Genomic DNA, 22,995 nt, shown 5'->3' on the forward strand with positions numbered 1-22,995 from the left:
AATCACTGCAGTCTGTCTAAGTAAAATCCTGTGGTGAGTTTAAAACATACCACAATCCAAAACCAGATTGAAGTCAGCATTTTTAAACATTTCTGGCTATAAGAGATCACAACTTAATAAAGACAACTTTTCCATCCTTAGAAAGAACATCCAACCGTGGACCAGCATTTTAAACGATTTTTATCGCTGCACTGAAAAACAAACCAAATGTGCATCAAAATATCGAGACATAAAAAATATTGTGAATGACAACAAATATCAGGTATATATAGTACAATTTTGGGGAAAAGTGGGGGCGTGTCCACTGTGAGTGCTGAAACCACGCCCACTCACAGTAAAGCTGCCGTCTCTCCCAATTTTTAAATACTGCTGCAACCTGAATGGATGCTCGGTGGCTCTAGTGCGTCATCAAGCGACCGTTTTAGCCCCACCCAAATAATCTTGAACAGAGAAATGTGAAAAAAAAGTTCCGGAAAAACAATATGAATTGATCCTATTGATGATAACAGTCAGTCAAAGATTAGAAAATGGTATATAAGCAGTTTGGGCACAACGAGGGCCGTAAGATGTGATAAATACGTGTAATAGACCATTAATAAATAGTGTATTAATAAATACTTACTGCCCAGGTCTTATTGAGTCTAAAGATAGGAGCGCTTTGTAATGCAGAGACCACCGCCATCACCGCATGGAGACTGTTCATGTCACACAGTTTCTGCAGGAAGAAAGGCAAAGCAATCAGTATTATGCTGATATATTATACAGAATAATTTACTCATTTCAACTGCAGCCATTTAACAGTTGAAAAGGTTGAAAATAATCCCACTTGAACAGTTCTGCACGTTATCAAAGTTTATATAAAAATTATTATTTTTATTTTCATTTTAATCTTTTCATTAATTATTTATTTATTGCAGATCATATTAATTTTAGCATTTAGCAATATATATATATTTTTTAAATCAAAGTTGAAATGGTTAACATTAGTTAATGGACCATAAACTAACATGAATAACTGTATTGACAAAAACTATATTGTTCATTGTTTGTTCATGTTGGATAACGCATTTGCGATATGCAATGGAAATACCCATTACCTTGATAATGCGCATTGCCTCCCTTTTGAATGTTTCTGTGACGCGAATCATGTGATATGTAAACAAAAGGTAAATATAAGACGTGATCTTTAGTACAATTCCTCTGCACATGTGCACAAGGTATTTTTGCATCCAACTGAGAAAATACTACGAGTTGAGTATGTGCATTTAATCTGCTTAAACTTCGGCAGCAAATAGGTGACTTTTAAACTGTAAAACAGAACCCACCAAACTGGTTAGTGATTTGACAACGTTACCACAATAGCTGAACATGATATGGTATCATGCAGTGCCTGAAAATAGTCCCCTGTTACTGAAAGTTACCAAGGGGACTATTTTGGGGCGCTGCATTATATAATTGCGCCTGCTGCAACCATGTTACGACAGCAAGTCCTTGATTATTACGCCAGAATGTAGAGTATAGTTCCTAACCATATCTGCCTAAAAAAACAACTTTTAATTTTCCGTTGGTCTTAGTACACAATGTAACTACAGAAGAGTCAAGTTTAAAATAGGAAAAATAATGAAACTCTTTGGTTATTTTTTAGCGTGATGCTAATGGTCTAATCAGATTCAATGGATTATGCTAAGCTATGCTTAAAGTGGTACCACCAGACCCGGAGATCAGCTGAATGGATTCCAAAACGGTAAAAATGAAATGTTTAACTCTATGGGATCTGGAAAATTAGCATATTTTCAAAACAAATGTAGTGTCCCTTCAAGGCTTGTGTTACTTTGAAGGGGTCTTAATAATTCACTAAGTGAGAATAACACAATCCAGTAAGTATTTACACAATGAGTGCTTTACCTTTGCTGTTCTGATGTAGAGACTCAATACTTCAGCTCTGATCTTTAAAGTTTGTGCATGAAGAATCTCCCTCACCACCCAGAAACTCACCTAAGAAACAGCGAAGAAAAGAAAAATGCATTAACTGATCAATACTGACAACAAATCCAAATGTGCTGTACTCTTTATGAACTCTTTCTGTATTTCATATATATCGTGTCATTTTGCATCAGCCAAAAACATGTTTGTGAACATCTGCTGTTAAAAGTTGAAGTATGCTTTCTTCTGTTTACTTAATTTATGCATTTAATCCATGAGTTTATTCTCACTTGTGGATTGTTTGACTCGAACACAACTGTATGTTGCCGAGTTGCAAATTAGATCTGAGGTTACCAGATTTGTAACTCCCATTAGTCATGAGCCTAGGGATTCACATTTGTTCTCAATTTAGCATTTTAAATGCGTGTTCAATACAGACACTAAAATATATTAATGTTTGTGTCTTATTTGTTCCAGCAGACTGAGTTTGCCTATTATTGTCACTGAAGGTCACGGCTAAATTTAAATATTGCGGCATGTGGCACAATCTTCAAATCGTACTGGTGTTCAACGCAAGCTTACCCTGTTTTGGTTTCAACATCTCAAAATGTTAAAGAGCACCTATATGTACTTTCCTGCAGATTATGTAATTATAAATATGAATGATTGCCATGCCACTTTTCTGCTTTCCTAGCATTTCGTGAATTTCCAGAATATTCTATTTCTCAATTTCTGAGGTGAGATGCAAAGGTACAGTGAGCTCATTATATTGGCCTTCTCTCCTGCTGTGTTCCCATGTTTAATGATGTTGTCAGACTAGATCACAGTGTCTACCAACCAGGACAGTACTGCAGACATTTATACTCAAAGACAAATACACAATAAAAACTTTCACGCATGGGCACACTTTAATATCCGCAGCCGTATCAAACCTTAGCCACACACATGAAAAATCTTTATATTTACCTCATTTACAGAGTCAAGGACATCTTGGGTGTTTACTCAAAAAACAAGATCTTATGGAAATATCCCCTGCTGATAGATATTCACATGTTCTTAATTTCTAACATCTGTCAGTGTGTGTGTGTGTGTGTGTGTGCATAAGTTTATCTTAACTAAGTCTGGTTCATTTTTGACTGCACTCAGCAATTAAGTGCGAAGTACAATTCAGAGTAATATTTATAAATCGCCTCGGTTTTCTATGTCACAAACATGTAAACAAACACATTAACTCAGGGACAGGGACTAATTCACATATAGTATTGTTTCCTACTGGTCACCAGTGCTCCTGCTTGATTACAAATAACATGAGGGTGAGTAAATGATGACAAAATTTTCATTTCTGGGTGAACTATTTAATGATTTTAAATCCATGGTCGACCACACACGTAAAGACAGTTAAAAGCGAATTTGAACAACATAATCCTCAGAACATACACACTGGATGATTCGACCACACACGTGGTGACTGTAGTAACGATTTCAAAGTGACATGAGATCTCACAAAAACACGAGATCAAACGTGACTTAAAAAAAAAAAGTTGTGGTAGTTCTTGCATGAGACATTATTCACTGAACAAAATTATAACACAACACTTTTGTTTTTGTCAACATTTTTCATGAGCAAAACTCAAAGATCTACGGTTGCATTTGAAATCGCATACTGTGACAGTAAGTACTGAATTAGATGAAGTACCTACTCACAGACAGTTGAAACAGTACATTCTATATTGTATGAATAGTTTGAATGAATTCAGACGTGCTACATTTGCCAAGTTGAAACATCACGTGACACAAATCGTCATAACAACAAGTTAGTCTTTAACTGGAATGATGTTAAACTCGAATTTAACCACAAGGGATAGCTGTTGAATATATATATATTTGCATTTGAATAGAGCTGCGTTACCGCTTTTGGACTTTTTTAAAATAAAACAACACCCCTCTGTTGTTTTCTTCTTCTTCGATGAATATCTCCTCTCCCGGCACACGGGATAGCAAAGTGTCCATTGAATTTAGTAGGTCATCCGGGTACTTTTCACATACTGTTGTGTCACATACCTATGTTTTTGGAATACTATGAATATGAACATACTACTCACCTCACCTATTGCTTTTCACCTACTATATAGTATGGAAGTAGGTGGGTTTCAGACGCAGCCAATGACTACAAAAAGACTGTGTTACTGAGCACTTCTCCTTTGCCGAGATAATCCATCCACCTCACAGGTGTGGCATATTAAGATGTAGGGCTGGGCAAAAAATCGATTTTTCGATTAATCGTTTTTTTAAACGTGGTGATTAAAAATCGATTCTCAAAGAGCAGAATCGATTTTTTTCATATTTATTTCCGCAAACATTGAACGGAGGAATGGAAGCATTTTAGATTTCGCAAGCAAGACGTGTTGTGGCTTTTAATTTCTTTTTATTAATTACCCACTTGTAAACTGCTGTTCACTGTTCTTTTCTATTAATATAGTATGTGTATTAAATCTATATTCATTGAGTTGAATCGAGAATCGAGTATAAAAACCTACATGAGAACCGGAATCGAAAATTTAATCGAGAATTGGAATCTAATCGATAGCTTGTGAATCGAAATCGAATCGATCTGGAACATCTGAATCGATACCCAGCCCTAAGATGCTGATTAGACAATATGATTATTGCACAGGCGTGCCTTAGGCTGGCTACCTTTCAAATGTGCAGTTTTACTGAATTGGGTGGGGTTCAGAGGGGTTTGAAACCATTTGACTCACACAGTGCAACACATCTCCTTCGCATTTATCAGGTATTTGATTGTGGCCAGTGTAATGTTGGTCCACTCCTCTTCAATGGCTGTGCAAAGTTGCTGGATATTGGCAGGAACCGGAACACGCTTTCGTATACACTGATCCAGAGTATCCCAATATTTTTTTAATTAAGGGAGCTCAAACATGCATTTAAGTCTGGGACTAGGATAAGCTCCGTCCGGGAAACCACCCAAACGGTTTAATGAAATCAACAAATTAAAATTTTCAACTTGAACAAATGCTTTTAATTAAGCAGCAGTAACTGATACCCTATTTCTTTTTTAGACTGTAAAACAATATAAAGCCAAGAACTGCACAAACACTTTCTAATCAAACTGCTGAGAAAACCAGATAAGATAACTTAACTACTAAATGATGACAAATCCACTGATGATCGGTTACAGTTACCTTAACAACTTAATATTGCCAAAATGACAGATAATTGTCAAAAACTGCATGTGAAAACTACTGATCAGTTAAAAACTAAATTATGACAGGAAAATATGTAATACACAAACACGCAAGGGATGAAAAGCACATGGAGAACCTTCTGTGGAGTTCTGTGCATGCAAATTCCCTTTGGGCCTGCCGACTAAACAATAACCAGACAATAACACAAGTGTTATAGGTCCCAATACACAGCCATGCATACTATCTCATTTACATACACATCAAATCCCATATCCCCCACACACAAACACACACAAAAGCTTGTTGTTGGTTGCTGATGGGTCCAGATTACATTAGGATCCTGCTAATCATAAAGATATGTTAAGAACATTTTGTTCTCGCCTTTAAAGCATCATTCTTCAAAAGGTACATTTACGTTGGCAGCCGTGTACATGTGGGTCCCCGAACAGCCGTTTTAGCCATTTCAGGATGTATGTTTAGTTTCCACAGAACACAAATTCCTTACTGATCTTCTCAAATTTATTAGACAGAGGGCTTTACTGTCAGGGGAAAGGCTTTGTGTTTTTGTGTGCGAATTTAAGTCTAAAATTGGAGCTTTTGAGGATGCACGAAGCACAACTTGTGCGTTGCTTGCACACTTCTTCTCTGTTGATTGCACGCTATCAGCGTCTGCCAATTATGAAGCAATGACTGCACACATAGAAACTCGCCTGCATATTTTTGCCAAGGCCAACTGGATCGAATCAGAGTTTCTCAATCCAAGTGTTTGCCTAATAGCTCTGCAGAGATCTCCGTTTAGACCTCACAGCAGTGCTAATCTCTTCAAACATCTTCACTACCTGCGTTCAATACAATACCAGCTCTCAGTTTTCCACACGGCATCAATCTTAGGTACAGTAAGCGTGACTTCCAGTCACATTTACACACATAAGGCCATGTGCTAGCGTGGAGTTCAAATTCCCCGAACAAGAAGCTTGGCGGCGACGTCATTTTCCATCGTCGTGCCAATCCAAGCTAATAAAGAAAAGCGCTTTAGGCCAGAAATATATACAGATGGAAATGCATGGCCGACTCATTACAAGCATGTGGACCTGTTATACTTAGTTAACTGGCATTTCTGTGGTGGTAACAAAACGGGTGATAGAGTTACCTTCAAATGTCTGCACTATTAAACCGCTTGTTATTATTCAGGGAGCTAATCTTACATAACAACTGACTTCCATGACATCAGCACAGAGCGGGCCCATTCAATCATACGTTGCTGCATCACAAGTTTCCGTAAACCTCTACAAGAGAGAGGTCTGGTGCGTGTTAGTCTCAGCCTCAGATGTCATGCTCCTGGACCGCTGGATGAACGTCTGATGCATACGGCACACAAAATGGAAAACACGAGACTAAGTCCCCATGCAGTAACAAAGGTGCTGTCACAGGTTCAAGGGCGCAGGTAGGAACGAGAAGTTGAGCCTGCACTGTGAGCGCTGGGCCAAGACCGGCATGTCCCTCAGTTTCAGCCAATGAATTTTGGAGTCCAGCAAAGCATTACAAAAGAAAATATTGAGCATTTGCATATTTTTTTAAGGAATTTAAGAAGATGTTTAAAGCTAAATTTCAGAAATTTAAGGCCCAGTGTATAGGTAACATGTGGTGCTCATATGAAGTCATAGGTTTGAATATGGGATCTTCATGATTCCTCTCTCCAAAAATGCTAGATTCTAATTTCTTATTCACTAAGCATCGAACTACTGTTTATGTGTTTAGTGTTTACCTGGTTGAAGCGTCGTGTGAAGGCTACGGCATTTGGTGATGAACTGTGCTTCTCCTTCTTGTTCCAGCCACAACTTGATAGCTCCTGCAAACCCATAAAATAACACAAATACATTTTTTTATTGAGCACAAACACCAAAGCTGTTGAGGAACAACAAAGCTTTTAAAGGGAACATTTCACAAGACTTTTTTAAGATGTCACATAAATCTTTGGTGTCCCTAGAGTACGTATGTGAAGTTCTAGCTCAATATATCATATGGATAATTTATTATAGCATGTTAAAATGGCCACTTTGTAGGTGTGAGCAAAAATGAATTGTTTTTGGGTGTGTCCTTTAAAATGCAAATGAGCTGATCTCTGTACTAAATGGAAGTGCCGTAGTTGGATAGTGCAGATTAAGGCTATGTTTACATTTACCTTTTAAAACGCATTACTTTTGCCACATTTACACCTTTCATTTATACTACACCACCGTTTTCGACCCTCATTAACGGATTCGTTCGCAAACGCTGCAGACCCTGTTTTAGTTTGAGAACTCAGACGTTGTGCTGCAGTGTAAATGAACGTAGACGGAGTCTTATGTAAACGAACAGCTGATGTTAACGTGACAGCGCATCATTTTTAAAGTAATTTTTTTCAGGTAAATGGAGGTTTGCAAAGGTTTTGCCAAAAATAGTACATCTTACAACGAGCTAGACTGAAAAAATTATTCATTGAATTTAATAAATGTTTAAAGGTAAGTGGTTGCAATCAATTTATTTAAGCTACATTTAAACAAAAAAGATTAGTAAAGTAAAATAAAATATATATTTTTTGTTTAAATGTAGCTTAAATAAATTGATTGCAACCACCTACCTTAAAAACAAGTATTAAATTCAATGAATCATTTTTTTCAGTGTATTATAAATGCTACATCAGATTGTTTTAACATGTATCCTTATAGATAGTGTCCGTTTCATATTTATGTTTGAGGATTGTTGGGTTTGAATATTGTTGTAATGTTGTTTATGTTTTGTTTAAATTTAGTTAGCTTACTACGAAAGATAGACTGTAATTTTAAACACCAAAAGTCCAATATGAAGGGAGAATTGTAATGGGTCAGACATTATTTTCGAGTTTAATTTAAATTTTGTTTGCTACTTTAAAATTAATTTCGTTTCATATAATTTGTCTTTTAATTTTAATCAATGTTTTGTTGATAAGTTTTGTGAATATAAATTAATAAAAACAATGTTAATAGTTAATGCTCGTTTAGCCGATTGCGCATTTTGCTATTTCTGTGTTGCTAGCAGAAGACATGCACGGACCTTGCACACTTTTAAAAATGAACGTCATATGAATTTTTAATACTTTAGCCAGCCACACTTTTTTGTCGGAGAACGCGTGTTAGGGAACACACACACACACTGAACAGCGACAGGTAAGGGAAGAAAACTTATTTGTGTTTATCTGAAGAATACAGTCAGTTCGTACAAAAATTTTCAGATGGACTATAAGATCATAAATGTTAAACTGCGAACATGAACTATTATAAATATAACAGCGTGAAATGGCTGAAGAGGAACTCCCTACATTAAAGGAATAAGCATTTATATTATGAATGCTTCCTTTTTAAATCATAAAGACCTTTCTGTTTGGTTTAAAACATCAAGATTAACCTATTAATCATATTAATATGTTGTAGGGGGGAGCTAAAACAATACAAGACGTTCCCAAACAGATTTTTATAGGTTCAAAAATAGTGTCTGTTGTAGTTGCCGGCAAAGGATCCAGGTATGAATTTTTGTCAATATCGCACACCCCTAGGCTGTGCAATGTAAGCTATTATTAGAGTAATAAGATATTTTACACTTTTATGCGCATGCCCAGTTACGTGATTGGTCATGTTTCTTGCGTTTATGGTCTTGTATAGTGTGGATGAAGATTCTTTTTAAAATGCCAGTATTAACGAGAATCGTTTTCATTTTAAAATGCCGTTTTAAAACGCACATGCTCTAATGAAAACAGGGCCTAACAGCGGTATTATATTATATTTAAAGAGAGTTCACCCAAAAATGAAAATTCTGTTATCATTTACTTAAATTCAAGTCATCCAAACCTGTATAACTGTCTTTGTTTTGCTGAACACAAAGGAATATATTTTGAGGAATGTTTGTAACAAAACAGCTTTGGAGCACCATTGACTTCCATAGTTCAGAACTGCTTGAGTACAAGCATTGCTCAAATATTTTCTTATGTTGAAAAACCAACAGATGAAATTTATACAGGTTTGGAAAAACTTGAGGGTGGGTAAATGACACCAGATTTTTCATTTTTGAGTGAATGATCCCTATAATAATGTGTTGGGAAACAGTACCACTGAAATATTATTAATTGGACGTGCTAATTTAGGTGACACACACACATAAAACCTCAACTACAATCATTTTGTCAACATGATACACAGCACCTCATCCATGTTCAGAAATTTCAAATCAAAAACTCCAGACTGTAATTATACAATCATGCAAGTTACGTAATTATGTTAAGTTGAAAATCTATTAAAACACCCTTAAAACAACACATCTAACCGCATGAGAGATTTGATTCCTGCTAACGTAGAGGCGAGTTGACGTGGGACTTCCTGATGGGACATCTAAAACCCTCACAAGTGCAGAACGAATGAAATTAACAATCAAACAAAGTTCACTAAGTTTACACAAATACAAGGTATGACTGATTTAGTCCATCACAGACATCCTTTACTCAGACCCGACACCCGTATATAACCGCACATCCCCGTGAGGTCACACTACCACACACAAAGACTTAATAATTCAGCAACCTGTGAAAGACTGAGGTAGACGCTTAGCAACATACTGTACACAAACACAGATGTGAGTTCATGGGCCAACACACACACACACACAGAGCGAAATACTTGTACGTTCTGCATTGTGTCTCCAACAGCGGCGACGGTCGACACATGCCAATGGAATCAGTCCTGCTGAATCAATTTCTCCTGTATAAAATGAATCTCCAAAAACACATCTCCTCCCTTTCTCCAGCGTTGACTTTAACAGAACTGGCGATGAGAGAGGTCACCTACTGAGATTCGGTGAAATCATACGCTACCTTTATGGTTAAAAAAATATTGATTTCCCCTCTCTGTGTGATGTAATGGATTTCTAAGACCTAACTTAAACAACGACGTCTATTTCATTTAACCATGTCCATTGTTCCAGCTGGCAGACCATTCATGTTCAAAAAGAAACAATTATATATTATCCTACAAATTGCTTGTGGTGCCTAGTGGTTCAAGATCTGAGGCGGTGATGAAAAGAGTTGGATTTGAACCCCAAGAGGGGCTCTCCCCAGGCCTAAAGGCTAATAAAATTCAAATTTCATTGATTGAAAAAATTACTTTTGCTCAACCCCGCTAAATTTTGTGTTGTTTTAAGGCGCGACTGTGGCTGGGAAACAAACCCGGACTGTTCATGAGGTGATAAATATGAAGAGTACTTTACATAAAAATAAAATCCAAAGAAACTGTCAAACTATTACAAAGCTGCAAAAGGTATGAAAAATCTGGGGTTAAAGTAATGCAGGACAAAAGTAACAAAGTGATTTTCTCGAGCCCTGATTACATTTGTATTCCAAACTATGACAGCATCTTTAGCACACAACCCTTGAGACAGATGACAAATATTGCGTTATTTCGTGACCGTTTTGGTCCAAACCAAACGCATCCAAAAACAGATTATTTTGGCAAATGGCAGCTTAAAAATATCTTTAAAATAGAGTCAGAGGTTTGAGCTACAAAACCCGATGACATGATGACATGAAAAATATCTGCACTGGGCTAAAGTCACAATATTTATGCCTTGTTTAACACTGAGTGCGTTTACATGAACAGAATAAGCGGATAACTATCAAAAATCTGCTTATTACAGAAAACTGTTTTCATGCGTTTACATGCAAATCAATAAGCCGGCTATGCAGACAACTGCGTTTACATGGTACTTGGAGAATTATCAGTTTTCTCGCAGGCAGTGACGTCACCGCCTATAGTACATAATAGTCGATCAAAAAGTCAACGGCATATCTGTCTTAAGCTGTACTGTTGTATCTCTCCTCGTGTCTGCAGAACCTGTAAATGTAACATGAGCTTCTATTTTAATTCTCTGCCAACTGCTTTAGTCAAGCGGAGACTTTTATGCATTACTTTCCGCTTACTTCCGCGTGTGACGTTTATCTTTTTATACGCGGAGACATGCGCACATGGACAAAACCGTGAGAAAGCGGGTTAAGGTGTTTACATGCCACGCGAAATCGGCGTAATGAGCAAAAAACTACCTGTGCCGATCGGTTTTTGCTTACGCCGTTTATGAGCTTTCCCCGATTAAAGAAAACAGTTTTACGCGTTTACATGACCCCACGTGTTATCAGTTTATTTAGCATAATCGGCGTAAGACTGTGCATGTAAACGCACTCACTGTTCCGATTGTTGCTTGTGTTTATTATTATGTTAATATAATGACAGAAAAGAGTTTCCTGAAACAAATCATTCCCTTTAATTTTTACATTTTTCATTTTGTGCATTCTCTTGTTTTTATTTATGTAAATAGAAACCAATGAAACTCAATGTTTTAACAAGCCATGTTCAGGTATTTTTAGCGCAAAATAATAAAGCACAGTGTCAATAAAATGACTAATGGCGGTATTTTCACGTTATAAATAAAAGTTTATGTATTGTATACTGAAGGCTTATTTTTCTGTCATTTACAGCAATTATCACAAATTACATATTTTTGTCATTTTTATGATCATGAATACTTTGACACCCTAAATCTCATAATTAAAACACGCGACTTAAGCCATGCTTTCACAGGTGGGGTCACAATTTTTGGTAATTTACACAAACGGTATCGCATACTTACATTAGCTTTCCCGACATCTGACATATTTTTAATTTTATTTCATACAATTTCCATAATTTCCATGACCTTAAATCTTACTCAGTGACTCATAATGAATCAGCGTTCCTATGTCAAATAGATTAGAAATGATATAGTAAATACAGTAAACATAATAATGGCAGATTAAATTGTGTATATGGAAATAAACCCAAATGGACCAATGCCACAAGACAAGAGTTAAACCAAAAAAGCTTTGGAAAATATGTGCTTATGGGAAGGGGGGCATGCTTTGTAATCATTTTGCATGGTATAATGTTTTATCTTCAGCAAAATTCTAATAAAGATGTTCGACACCACTGCTTTTACTTCTCTAAACCTTCATTCAAATGCAAGCAGACATCAATGCTGCTGCAATCAGCCAAAAGAATTGAAAACAGTGGAAAATCCTAGGAAAGAGGATCTGCGTGCCTTGCGCTTTCATGTTTGCTAAAAGACCTCACTGTCTTTAAAACCCAACATAATTTGAAGATGTAGCAGCACTGATGCATCTGTGCTTGTGCACTTGCGTAGGCGCCCATTTCTTACTTGTTAAAAGGATTTAAATGGGAATTAAAATTAATTCCTGTTGAACAAAAATTTCCAGACCTGGATAAACAACTGGAGGTATCCGTGGAAACTGATTATCCAGCTGGGAATCATAGATAATAGGAGATGAGCAAGTGCTTGGCAGAAGTGATGCCGATTTAGAGTAAATCAAACGCCTGGTTATTGTTAAGTAATATGGCACACTAATACACCTTATGGCAACGGAATTCTAATATAAGTATGCAGGACACATATAAAACAGTACTATGGGGATTAAACTTTTCTCTGAACAAAATGCCTAAAGTTAAGTGAACTTACTGCCACCACAAATCTTATGCCAGACAACTAATAAGAGCATACTATTGTGCTCCTATATAGCTCAGTGGTAGAGCCTTGTGTTTGCAATTCGAAAGGTCATAGGTTCGAACCACTGATCTATATAAATGACTGGATTGCACATAAAACGCTTAATAGAACAGCGTGAGGTGAAGCCAGAGCAGAGTTTGAGCGGCCATTTTGGGATTCCCAACCGGCAGAGGGCGTCATTGACTTACATTTAAAATCATGATCTAAATCATTTTATCCCACAAGATAAATTTTTAGGATATGTGTACGTAAACTAATAGTTAATTCTGGTGTTATTTGCAATGTTTATGTTTTAATCGGGCAGGATAAGGGATTTATAAAAAACCGTTAAGGTGAGTGTGTCTGCTGCATTCTGTTAATGACACGGGTATAAATAAAGTTTTTGACATTAAAGGCGGGCGTACACGGTGCGATTTTTGCTGTCGTAGGGGCTCGCATGCGATTTTTTTTCCTCGGGAGCAAATCGTACATGCTCGTATGGTCGCGGCTCGCACTGTGTGAGAGGAATTACGAGCCGAGCAGGTTACGAGCACCTTACGACCTCCCGATAATTTTTAAACATGTCAAAAAAGTTCGGGAGCTGTCGGTATAAATTCGTAGTGTTGGTGCGGGTGTACGAGACGATCTGGCAAAGCACTTGAAGTTGACCAATCAGAATGTACAAAACGCAGAAGAAGAAAGACAAATGTAGCACTGCTACCTCAAATATTGATGACTACTCTATAGCTGGCTATGTTTCGTGCACATACACACTCCGGTGACCGGACATTAATGACAAATATGTACAGGTCCTTTCAGTGACGACCTCTTGATCAGCTTATTTGCCTGAAAAAAACCTGTCATACGTGTTTTTGTGATGTCGGGTCACAGCTTTGGATGTGTGTGGAAACAGGAGAGAGTGTAGTTGTTTTAGGCTATACCGCTGTTCTGATAAATGCTACCACAATGCATTAAACGAGGCTTTTTGATATTAAAACTTTTTTTGTTTTACTTGTTGATTTTTCTTTACTTGTTAATATGTTTTATCATTATTTACAATGTAAACATAAAATAAGCCAACTAAATTATGTAATAAATACATTTAAAAATTATTAGACTCCGTGCAGAGACCACTGGTTTAAATAGTACAGGATGTACAAAGAATGTCGCAATTTTTGTGTAATCCAAGCTGTGCCAAAGTTGCTGTAGTTTCATAAATGATTGGATATTAAAAGGGCTGTCGCGACAGAAAAAAGCAACGGAATGTCCATGTTTAATAGGCTAAGATATGCATTTATTGAGAGAGTACATAAACATGATGATCATATGCGGAGACGATGTTTCCCATCTTATTATAGAGCTTCTGCTTTAACAACTGAGCTTGTTCGGTATTTTTACCCACATATATATTCTTTTACATATTTTCGACCAAAGAAACAAATGATATAGGCCAGTGTAAGTTATATGGTAGCCTTAGCTTGTTTTGAAATGATGAGAACATTTAAATGACTAAAAATGTAGGCTATCTCTGAAACTTTATTTAAATAATGATTAATTTGTTTTCATACTATATTTGTATTGCTATGTATTAATTTACATAGGCCTACTGTGAAAATGCACTATATTAATATGCAATGCCTTCTGTATGGCATTTATTTTGTGCAGTTACAGCATAAATGCTGCGGTCTCACTTTTACTTCAAGACACCGCATTGACCGAACATTTGCACATAACAAGCCTAGACAATGTGCTTTATATTAAATTAAATTATTTTCGTTTTACAAATTAATATTTGGCTATAGATGTGTTGTCTTAATAATTTAATTATAAAGGGAAAGACGTGTAACGTTAGCTTGCGTTTTACCTCATTGCTCCTCATTCTGCATTTACAAATAAATAAATAGGCCCACTGAATGTGTTTTTTGAACGGTCATATTTATAAAAAAGCAACAATATATGTAACATTAATAATAGCATATTTACTTGGCACTACAAACATGATGTATTAAGACGGTAAAACCGCATATGTGCTAGCACGAACAATCACTGCCAGAGAAATTCCTTCACCGCCACAGAACTAGACCTATATTGCAATTTCGGAATGCATAAATAGAAATACAAAAGAACAGAAATTCCAGGCTGTTTTATATACTAAGCCAATATCTTAACCCTATTCTTTTTGTTTTATTTTTTTGTACATTCTGCCACAACGAAAGGAACCCCCTTTCATCCTCACAGGTGTGAAAATGCTTACGTCAGAATTCGTCAAGTCGTACAGTAAAATCTTGTCGTGTGTGACTGCGTCCGAATTATTTTCGTATAAACTCACTCGTGTCGTGTGCGAGAGCTCACGACGTTCCGACCGTCAGAATTCGCACCGTGTACGCCCAGCTTAACAGTCAGCATTATTTCTCTGAATAAGTTTAAGTACCTTGTAAAGATAAAATAATTACAAAACCAGCAAATTATTCATGCACATACGGTACAAAGCAGGAGTATTTATTTAGATTTAATAATTCAGCACGTTTGTCATTAATACTAAATATTCAGCGGTCTGTCCGCTGATCTGATACTGTAATAAAGATGAATGTATAGTAACTTACTGTTACAACTTTTAGTAAATATCTATGTACATGATTAGGAAGTTTGCGTTTTAGGAGGATTAGGCCCAAGCTAAAAAAAAAAACAGATTTTATCCACCGGGTGGTGCACTTGCGCAACTTATACAACCCGGAAGTAGCGCCTCACGTGAAAAGTCCTTCACGACAATGCAATTATCTCTGCTTTTTGCTCAAAATTCATAAAAAAGTCGTTATTTAAGGAGAATAAAGGTGGTCGTTATTTAAGGAGAATAAAGGCGTTATTTAAGGAGAATAAAGTCGTTATTTAAGGAGAATAAAGTCGTTATTTAAGGAGAATAAAGTCGTTATTTAAGTCGTTATTTAAGGAGAATAAAGTCGTTATTTAAGGAGAATAAAGTCGTTATTTAAGGAGAATAAAGTCGTTATTTAAGGAGAATAAAGTCGTTATTTAAGAAGAATAAAGTCGTTATTTAAGTCGTTATTTAAGGAGAATAAAGTCGTTATTTAAGGAGAATAAAGTCGTTATTTAAGGAGAATAAAGTAGTTATTTAAAGAGAATAAAGTTGTTATTTAAGGAGAATAAAGTCGTTATTTAAGGAGAATAAAGTCGTTATTTAAGGACAATAAAGTCGTTATTTAAAGAGAATAAAGTCGTTATTTAAGGAGAATAGAGTCGTTATTTAAGGAGAATAAAGTCGTTATTTAAGGAGAATAAAGTCGTTATTTAGGGAGAATAAAGTCGTTATTTAGGGAGAATAAAGGCGTTATTTAGGGAGAATAAAGTTGTTATTTAGGGAGAATAAAGTCGTTATTTAAGAAGAATAAAGTCGTTATTTAAGTCGTTATTTAAGGAGAATAAAGTCGTTATTTAAGGAGAATAAAGTCGTTATTTAAGGAGAATAAAGTAGTTATTTAAAGAGAATAAAGTTGTTATTTAAGGAGAATAAAGTCGTTATTTAAGGAGAATAAAGTCGTTATTTAAGGAGAATAAAGTCGTTATTTAAGAAGAATAAAGTCGTTATTTAAGTCGTTATTTAAGGAGAATAAAGTCGTTATTTAAGGAGAATAAAGTCGTTATTTAAGGAGAATAAAGTAGTTATTTAAAGAGAATAAAGTTGTTATTTAAGGAGAATAAAGTCGTTATTTAAGGAGAATAAAGTCGTTATTTAAGGAGAATAAAGTCGTTATTTAAGGAGAATAGAGTCGTTATTTAAGGAGAATAAAGTCGTTATTTAAGGAGAATAAAGTCGTTATTTAAGGAGAATAAAGTCGTTATTTAAGGAGAATAGAGTCGTTATTTAAGGAGAATAAAGTCGTTATTTAAAGAGAATAAAGTCGTTATTTAAGGAGAATAGAGTCGTTATTTAAGGAGAATAAAGTCGTTATTTAAGGAGAATAAAGTCGTTATTTAGGGAGAATAAAGTTGTTATTTAGGGAGAATAAAGGCGTTATTTAGGGAGAATAAAGGCGTTATTTAGGGAGAATAAAGCCGTTATTTAGGGAGAATAAAGTCGCTATTTAATCCTCCTTGGTATAATAATGTAAAGTAAGACTTCAGATACAAATTCGGAGACTAGTAAAGTGATGTTTTATCATTAAAATCTGATAAAGTCCATTGATTTAATAGAATGTTTGGGCATACCAATATGGCAGCGCAGTGGCTTCACAATTGTGATGTCAAGCGCAATTCAGTCATTTATATAGATCAGTGGTTCAAACCCTGGGAACACACATACTAATAAGTATTTTTGGATAAAAGCATCTGCCAAATGCATAAATGAAAGAAACTGAATAAATGAATGATACTACACAAGTCAAGACAAACAAGCAATTCCTGCATCTGTTTCTGAAAGTGAACCTTCACCTGAAGATTATAAATCTAAGAACAGAACAATTTTCCCAGAAATTGTCTTCCACCCCCCCCCCCCCTCTCTCTCACACACACACACACACACACACACACACACACACACACACACACACACACACACACACTGCAGTAGTGGTTTTGTCTTGTAAAAACAGAACATGAAGAAAATGTATACACCACACATTAATCAAAATCAGTCTATAGAGACTACATTAGATAGCATACCGCCAAGGAAATGGTACTATACAAACCACACAAATAAGTTTAGAATGGAAAAGGGGGCCACTTAGAAAATTTGGTTCCAAATTGCCTATGTTGCAACATAGAAACAGAAAAACACAAACATACAAAAACAAATGCACTTGGGGGGGTTAAGCTATTTCATGCATTCTGACTTCCTAACACTGTTCAAGAGTTAGATTCCTCATGCTAAACATGTCAAAAAAGTTAAAGGGAAAGTGTCAAAAAAGCAGTTAGACGTATGACGGAGGATTTTCGTGCTGGATGCACTTCGCCAGGGTTTGTACAAGTTTCAGAAAGTTTTTTTTTAATATGAAAGATTCTTACGTAACAAACTTTTGCATATGGCAGGACCACTACACTATTTTGAAACAATAATTTATCCCAGATTAAAAATGAGCATATATATTACCAACCCTCAAACCCATCCTTGCCGTAGACAGTAGAGCCTGCATGCCACAATTTTAGATCATACACAAGTCCTCGTAAGGCGATATTAAATATGTGTTTTAAGCAGAGGTGGACAGTACTTAATTATTCCTGTACTTTATCATAGTGTTTGTCTTGGGAAAAAATTTACTTCACTACATTCTAAACCATCGACTCATACTGTTTATTCCTTTATATTGCATATTAAAATGTATACCACAGGCCTGTTGAAAGCTTTATTCTCCATTGGTGTTCATTATTTTTTTTGTAAACCACACACCTAACCTTTTAAAATGTCTTAAAAATAACCTCCAGAGCAATTTTTGTGGTAACCGTGGTATAAGTGGAATAATTGATGACGGGCCGTTGAATTATTCGAAAATAATGCACACCTGCGACTTCGCGACATGCCACATTACCACCTTGGGTGTGCATTATTTTTTAATAATTCAACGCCCCGTGGTCGATTATTCCTTACGTATTTAATACCTAATTACATTAAAATTGTATGCTTTCATACTCAAGTAAAAGTACGAAAGTACTAGAAGTTTAATGTACTTAAATATTAAATATTTAAGTATGTTAAATACATTAAAATTAAATATTATATTTCTTTTAAATTTATGAAATCTAATGGAGTACAAATTATGATATTATACTTTGGAATGTATGTTTTACAAAGAAAAAATATGTTACCATTATTATTAATTGCCCAGCCAAAACTGAATGATAAAAAATTGCCAAGTAAATAGTTCTACGTTATTAAAATCTTGGAAAAAGAAGCAGAGTAGGCTTTATGCCCAGCTGCACTACATCCTGAACTTCAGCCAGCTCCTTGTTTCCTGTCTGCAATTATTGGACAAACTGATTAATCCAGGTGTGCCTGACCTCAGTAGTCACAACAACAATAATCAGACACACCTGGATTAATCAGTTTGTCCAATAATGGCAGACAGGAAACAAGGAGCTGGCTGAAGTTCAGGAAGTAGTGCAGCTGGGCATAAAGCCTATTATCTGCTCTCAAATGTTGGGGGCGTGTCCTCTGCCAGTGCTGACACCACGCCCACTCGTGGGAAAGCTGCTGTTGTCATGACACCCTCTCTCTTAACTTTTAAATGAACAACTCTACAACATGAATGGATGTTAGGGTCAGTGCATAATCGATCCATGATTTTAGGCCCACCCCAAAAATCCTGAACTCGGAAATGGAGAAAAACTTTTTAACGGTCGAACTCCGCAATTCAGTACTACATAGTTCACAGTGCTTGCAATGCATTTCTAATATTTATAATGTGTTTAGAAACAATTTTCTAAATTAACTTTACACAGACTTAATATAATGTAGCTCTGACTGAGTTTGGCTAAAAGAAGAAAGTCATATATACACCTAGGATGGATTAAGGGTGAGAAAAATATGGCCTATTTTTTAATCTGGGGTGAAAAATTCCTTTAAATGTACTTTCTCACTAACTTTTATTTATTTTAAAAATTAAGATTTTAATTTTTAATACTTTTTTGAGTAAACATGCATATTCTATGTGTCTAAACACAAATATAACTAGTAACAACCCAATTTATATCTCAGACAGAATTTTTCATTACTTTTATCACTGTGACAGAACACAGTGATGGTATACAGACACTTTCATGTTAAGCATCATATCCATGTGTTTTATTAACAGTCCATGGTGGTCTTTTCCTAAGACCCTATCAGCATTCTTTATGACAGTACGTATGACAACTTCTTCCAAACTGTTCAAGCTAGACTGAAATACTGCGTGCGTCATCCCCTTCAAAACCAAAAACCAACATTGATCCCTCCAGATAATGCTTACAGATGCATTCCAGTGTAACTGTAACTACCAAACATAAACCTGCTGCATGTAAACATGCATAAGCACCAATCACGTGATTAAAGACTTTTAACTAGCATATTTAAACCTCATAAAAGCATCTCCTGAGGGAATACATCAAAGAGAAACTAAAACTAGCATTTATCAAATTAGTTTAAGTTGAAGGTTCCCATCTTTTACTTGCCCTTAATGTTTGTTTACAAATATACCTCAAAACAAATTCCTTTGTGTTCATCAGAACAAAAAATTTTTAGGTCTATACTGGTTTGTAACAACATAAAAATGAGTAAATGATGACAGAATTTTCATTTTGGGGTGAACTATCCCTTTAAGCAGTTACCAAGACATATAAAAAAGCAACAAGAAAGTAGCATAAAGATGGCCTATACATGTCATATTTCAAGTCTTTTAAAGCTATATGACAGCTCTGTGCAAAGTATTTTAGAAATATATATATACACAGTGAGGAAAATAAGTATTTAAACACCCTGCTATTTGGCACGTTCTCCCACTTAGAAATCATGGAGGGGTCTAAAATTGCCATCGTAGGTGCATGCCCACTGTGAGAGACATAATCTAAAAAATATCCAGAAATCACAATGTATGATTTTTAACTATGTATTTGTATAATACAGCTGCAAATAATACACATCTGTCTATCAGCTAGAATTCTGACCCTCAAAGACCTGTTAGTCTGCCTTTATAATGTCCACCTCCACTCCATTTATTATCCTAAATTATATGCACCTGTTTGAGGTGGTTAGCTGCATAAAGACACCTGTCCACCCCATACAATCAGTAAGAACCCAACTACTAACATGGCCAAGACCAAAGACCTGTCCAAAGACTCTAGAGACAAAACTGTACACCTCCACAAGGCTGGAAAGGGCTATGGGGAAATTGCCAAGCAGCTTGGTGAAAAAAGGTCCACTGTTGGAGCAATCATTAGAAAATGGTAGAAGCATGACTTTCAATCTCCCTCGGACTGGGGCCCATGCAAAATCTCACCTCCTGGGGTCTCAATGATCCTAAGAAAGGTGAGAAATCAGCCCAGAACTACATGGGAGGAGCTGGTCAATGACCTGAAAAGAGCTGGGACCACCGTTTCCACGGTTACTGTTGGTAATACACTAAAACGTCATGGTTTGAATTCATGCATGGCATGGAAGGTTCCCCTGCTTAAACCAGCACATGTCCAGGCCCGTCTTAAGTTTGCCAATTACCATGTGGATGATCCAGAGGAGTCATGGGAGAAAATCATGTGGTCAGCTCTTTAAGAAGCATATCAAGGATCTGGCGTGGCCTAGCCAGTCTCCAGACCTAAACCCAATAGAGCATCTTTGGAGGGAGCTCAAACTATCTGTTTCTCAGGGACAGGCCAGAAACCTGACTGATCTAGAGAAGATCTGTGTGGAGAAGAACACTTCATATATGTATGAAGTGTTTTACAAATGAGGTCGCCCCCAAAGGGAGGTTTTGCTCACTTCTAGGTACAAATGTAGACACACAAACCCTCATGCACACACACGCACGTGATTTTCCTTCTCAGAACAACAAGCAATCAGTAAATTTGATGAACTGCAGCCAAAGAATAAAAAACAGCAGGCTTGTGTTATGATGTGTTTAACATCCCCATATTGAAACGTCCTGTTTTAATATAGCTACTTCATTAAAAATCTTTATTATGATCTGCAGAGTTGATAAAACAGACATCAATTAAGTTTTTCAATAAGACATAGGAAATATGCCAGTTGCCAACACTGCCAGTTCTCTGATATCACTGCTGATATTCCACTCAATCAGACAAACCTTTCCATTTCACCCGGGGCATAGTGGGTCAAAATTTGCTTCCAGAGCCCTGTTTAAAAGCGTGATGGGATGGTGACTGGGATGTATTCATACACGAATTGGAAAAAGTGACGTTTAAAGTGATGTTATCCCACAAGTCGTTTCGAATAACTTTTTTGATAAGTCTCTGGCGTGCATTGAATCTATTAGCTCATATGGCTGCCGTACAAAACATATCGCATGTGAAAAAGGGTTAAAAGTTAAGGTTGAATTTGGGGACTTATTAGTTTGAAGACCCTTTACAAAGACATGCTTTATTAACAGCGTAAGTCTTATACCTTGTTGCTTTTTCTAGCCAAGAATTACCCACACCTAGGCTGTACAGTAAAGTGACCACTCACAATTTGCTTTATTTGTAATTGTTTAGAGGCAGTTAAATCAGAAATAAGATACAGCCCTAAGAATCTTTTCAAAGATTAAAGCCATGGACTTTTCAAATATTGGCTGATGTATTATATCTACTTGGTAAAAACTGTGCACTGTTAACTTTTATGTAGAGCGTAAATCACATAAATCCAACCTGTCAGATTGGAGACTGCAGACTGAGGCAGACAAATGCATAGAGACCCAAAGATTAAAATGATGTTGTTATTTACTCATTGTTATTGTCATTACACAACCTTTATATCATTTTACACTCATGTTAAAGGGATAGTTCCCTCAAAAAAAATTTACTCACCCTCATGTTGTTACAAACCTGTATTCATTTCTTTGTTCTCAAACAGGAAAAGATTTTGTAATGTTTGCAACCAACCCTGAGCTTCACTGACTCTGAATAGTAGTATTTTTTTCTACTATGGAAGTCAATGGTGCTTCTGTTTCCTGCTTCATTACAAATATCTTGCATTGTGTTCCAGATTGAGCAAGATAGCTGACATTTTTCTCTCCTCTGTGTGCGTATTCAATGAAGTGACAATGCAAGCTGCCTCTAAAAACACCAACGAAAAACAACATAGAGACTAAACGCGATCTGTACAGCTTTTTGTCCATTTCAGGCTACTGTAGAAACATGTCGGCGCAAAATGGTGACTTTCCATGTAAAGTAATGATGCATGGGTCAGGGTTTTTTAAACCCACGTGTGCCGCTTATATGAAGTTTTTTGGCCCGCCCCACTGTATCTATTTTTATAACCTGCCCCGCACCTGCGGCCATTAAATAGGCATGTGAGGCAGTGTAATGTAAATGAAAACAGGCTTTATTTTAGCATAAAAATGCTTGGAAACAGCCATTAGATTACATCGCCCTGTAAACTGGCAAAAACAACATACACTTATGAACCATAGAAACAAGTATGGTCATAATAATAACAACAAGATAGGATAATGATAAACATTTTCAACATTTACAAAGCAGGGTTTAAAACTTACATTAAAAAAAGTACATTAGTGTGATAAGAAATAACTAAACTAACTAAAATTATTATTTTTTTATTTTATTTTATTTTTAAGTTTTA

At 36.0% G+C, this 22,995-nt stretch overlaps 1 protein-coding gene across 2 annotated transcripts in view; it reads right to left on the reverse strand.

Annotated features, from left to right (window-relative positions):
* The window catches only part of ralgps2 (Ral GEF with PH domain and SH3 binding motif 2), a 151,957-nt gene that overhangs the window by 77,979 nt on the left and 50,983 nt on the right, over positions 1-22,995 (reverse strand). For both annotated transcript variants that reach the window (XM_065257378.1, XM_065257377.1), the window contains exons 6-8: positions 6,892-6,975; positions 1,906-1,995; positions 623-715 (exon numbers count right to left, since the gene is read on the reverse strand). In XM_065257378.1, the coding sequence (XP_065113450.1) occupies positions 623-715; positions 1,906-1,995; positions 6,892-6,975 (267 nt within the window). The remainder of the gene's footprint in view (positions 1-622; positions 716-1,905; positions 1,996-6,891; positions 6,976-22,995) is intronic.

The sequence above is a fragment of the Paramisgurnus dabryanus genome, chromosome 12, assembly GCF_030506205.2.
Source record: "Paramisgurnus dabryanus chromosome 12, PD_genome_1.1, whole genome shotgun sequence".
Taxonomy (NCBI): domain Eukaryota; kingdom Metazoa; phylum Chordata; class Actinopteri; order Cypriniformes; family Cobitidae; genus Paramisgurnus; species Paramisgurnus dabryanus.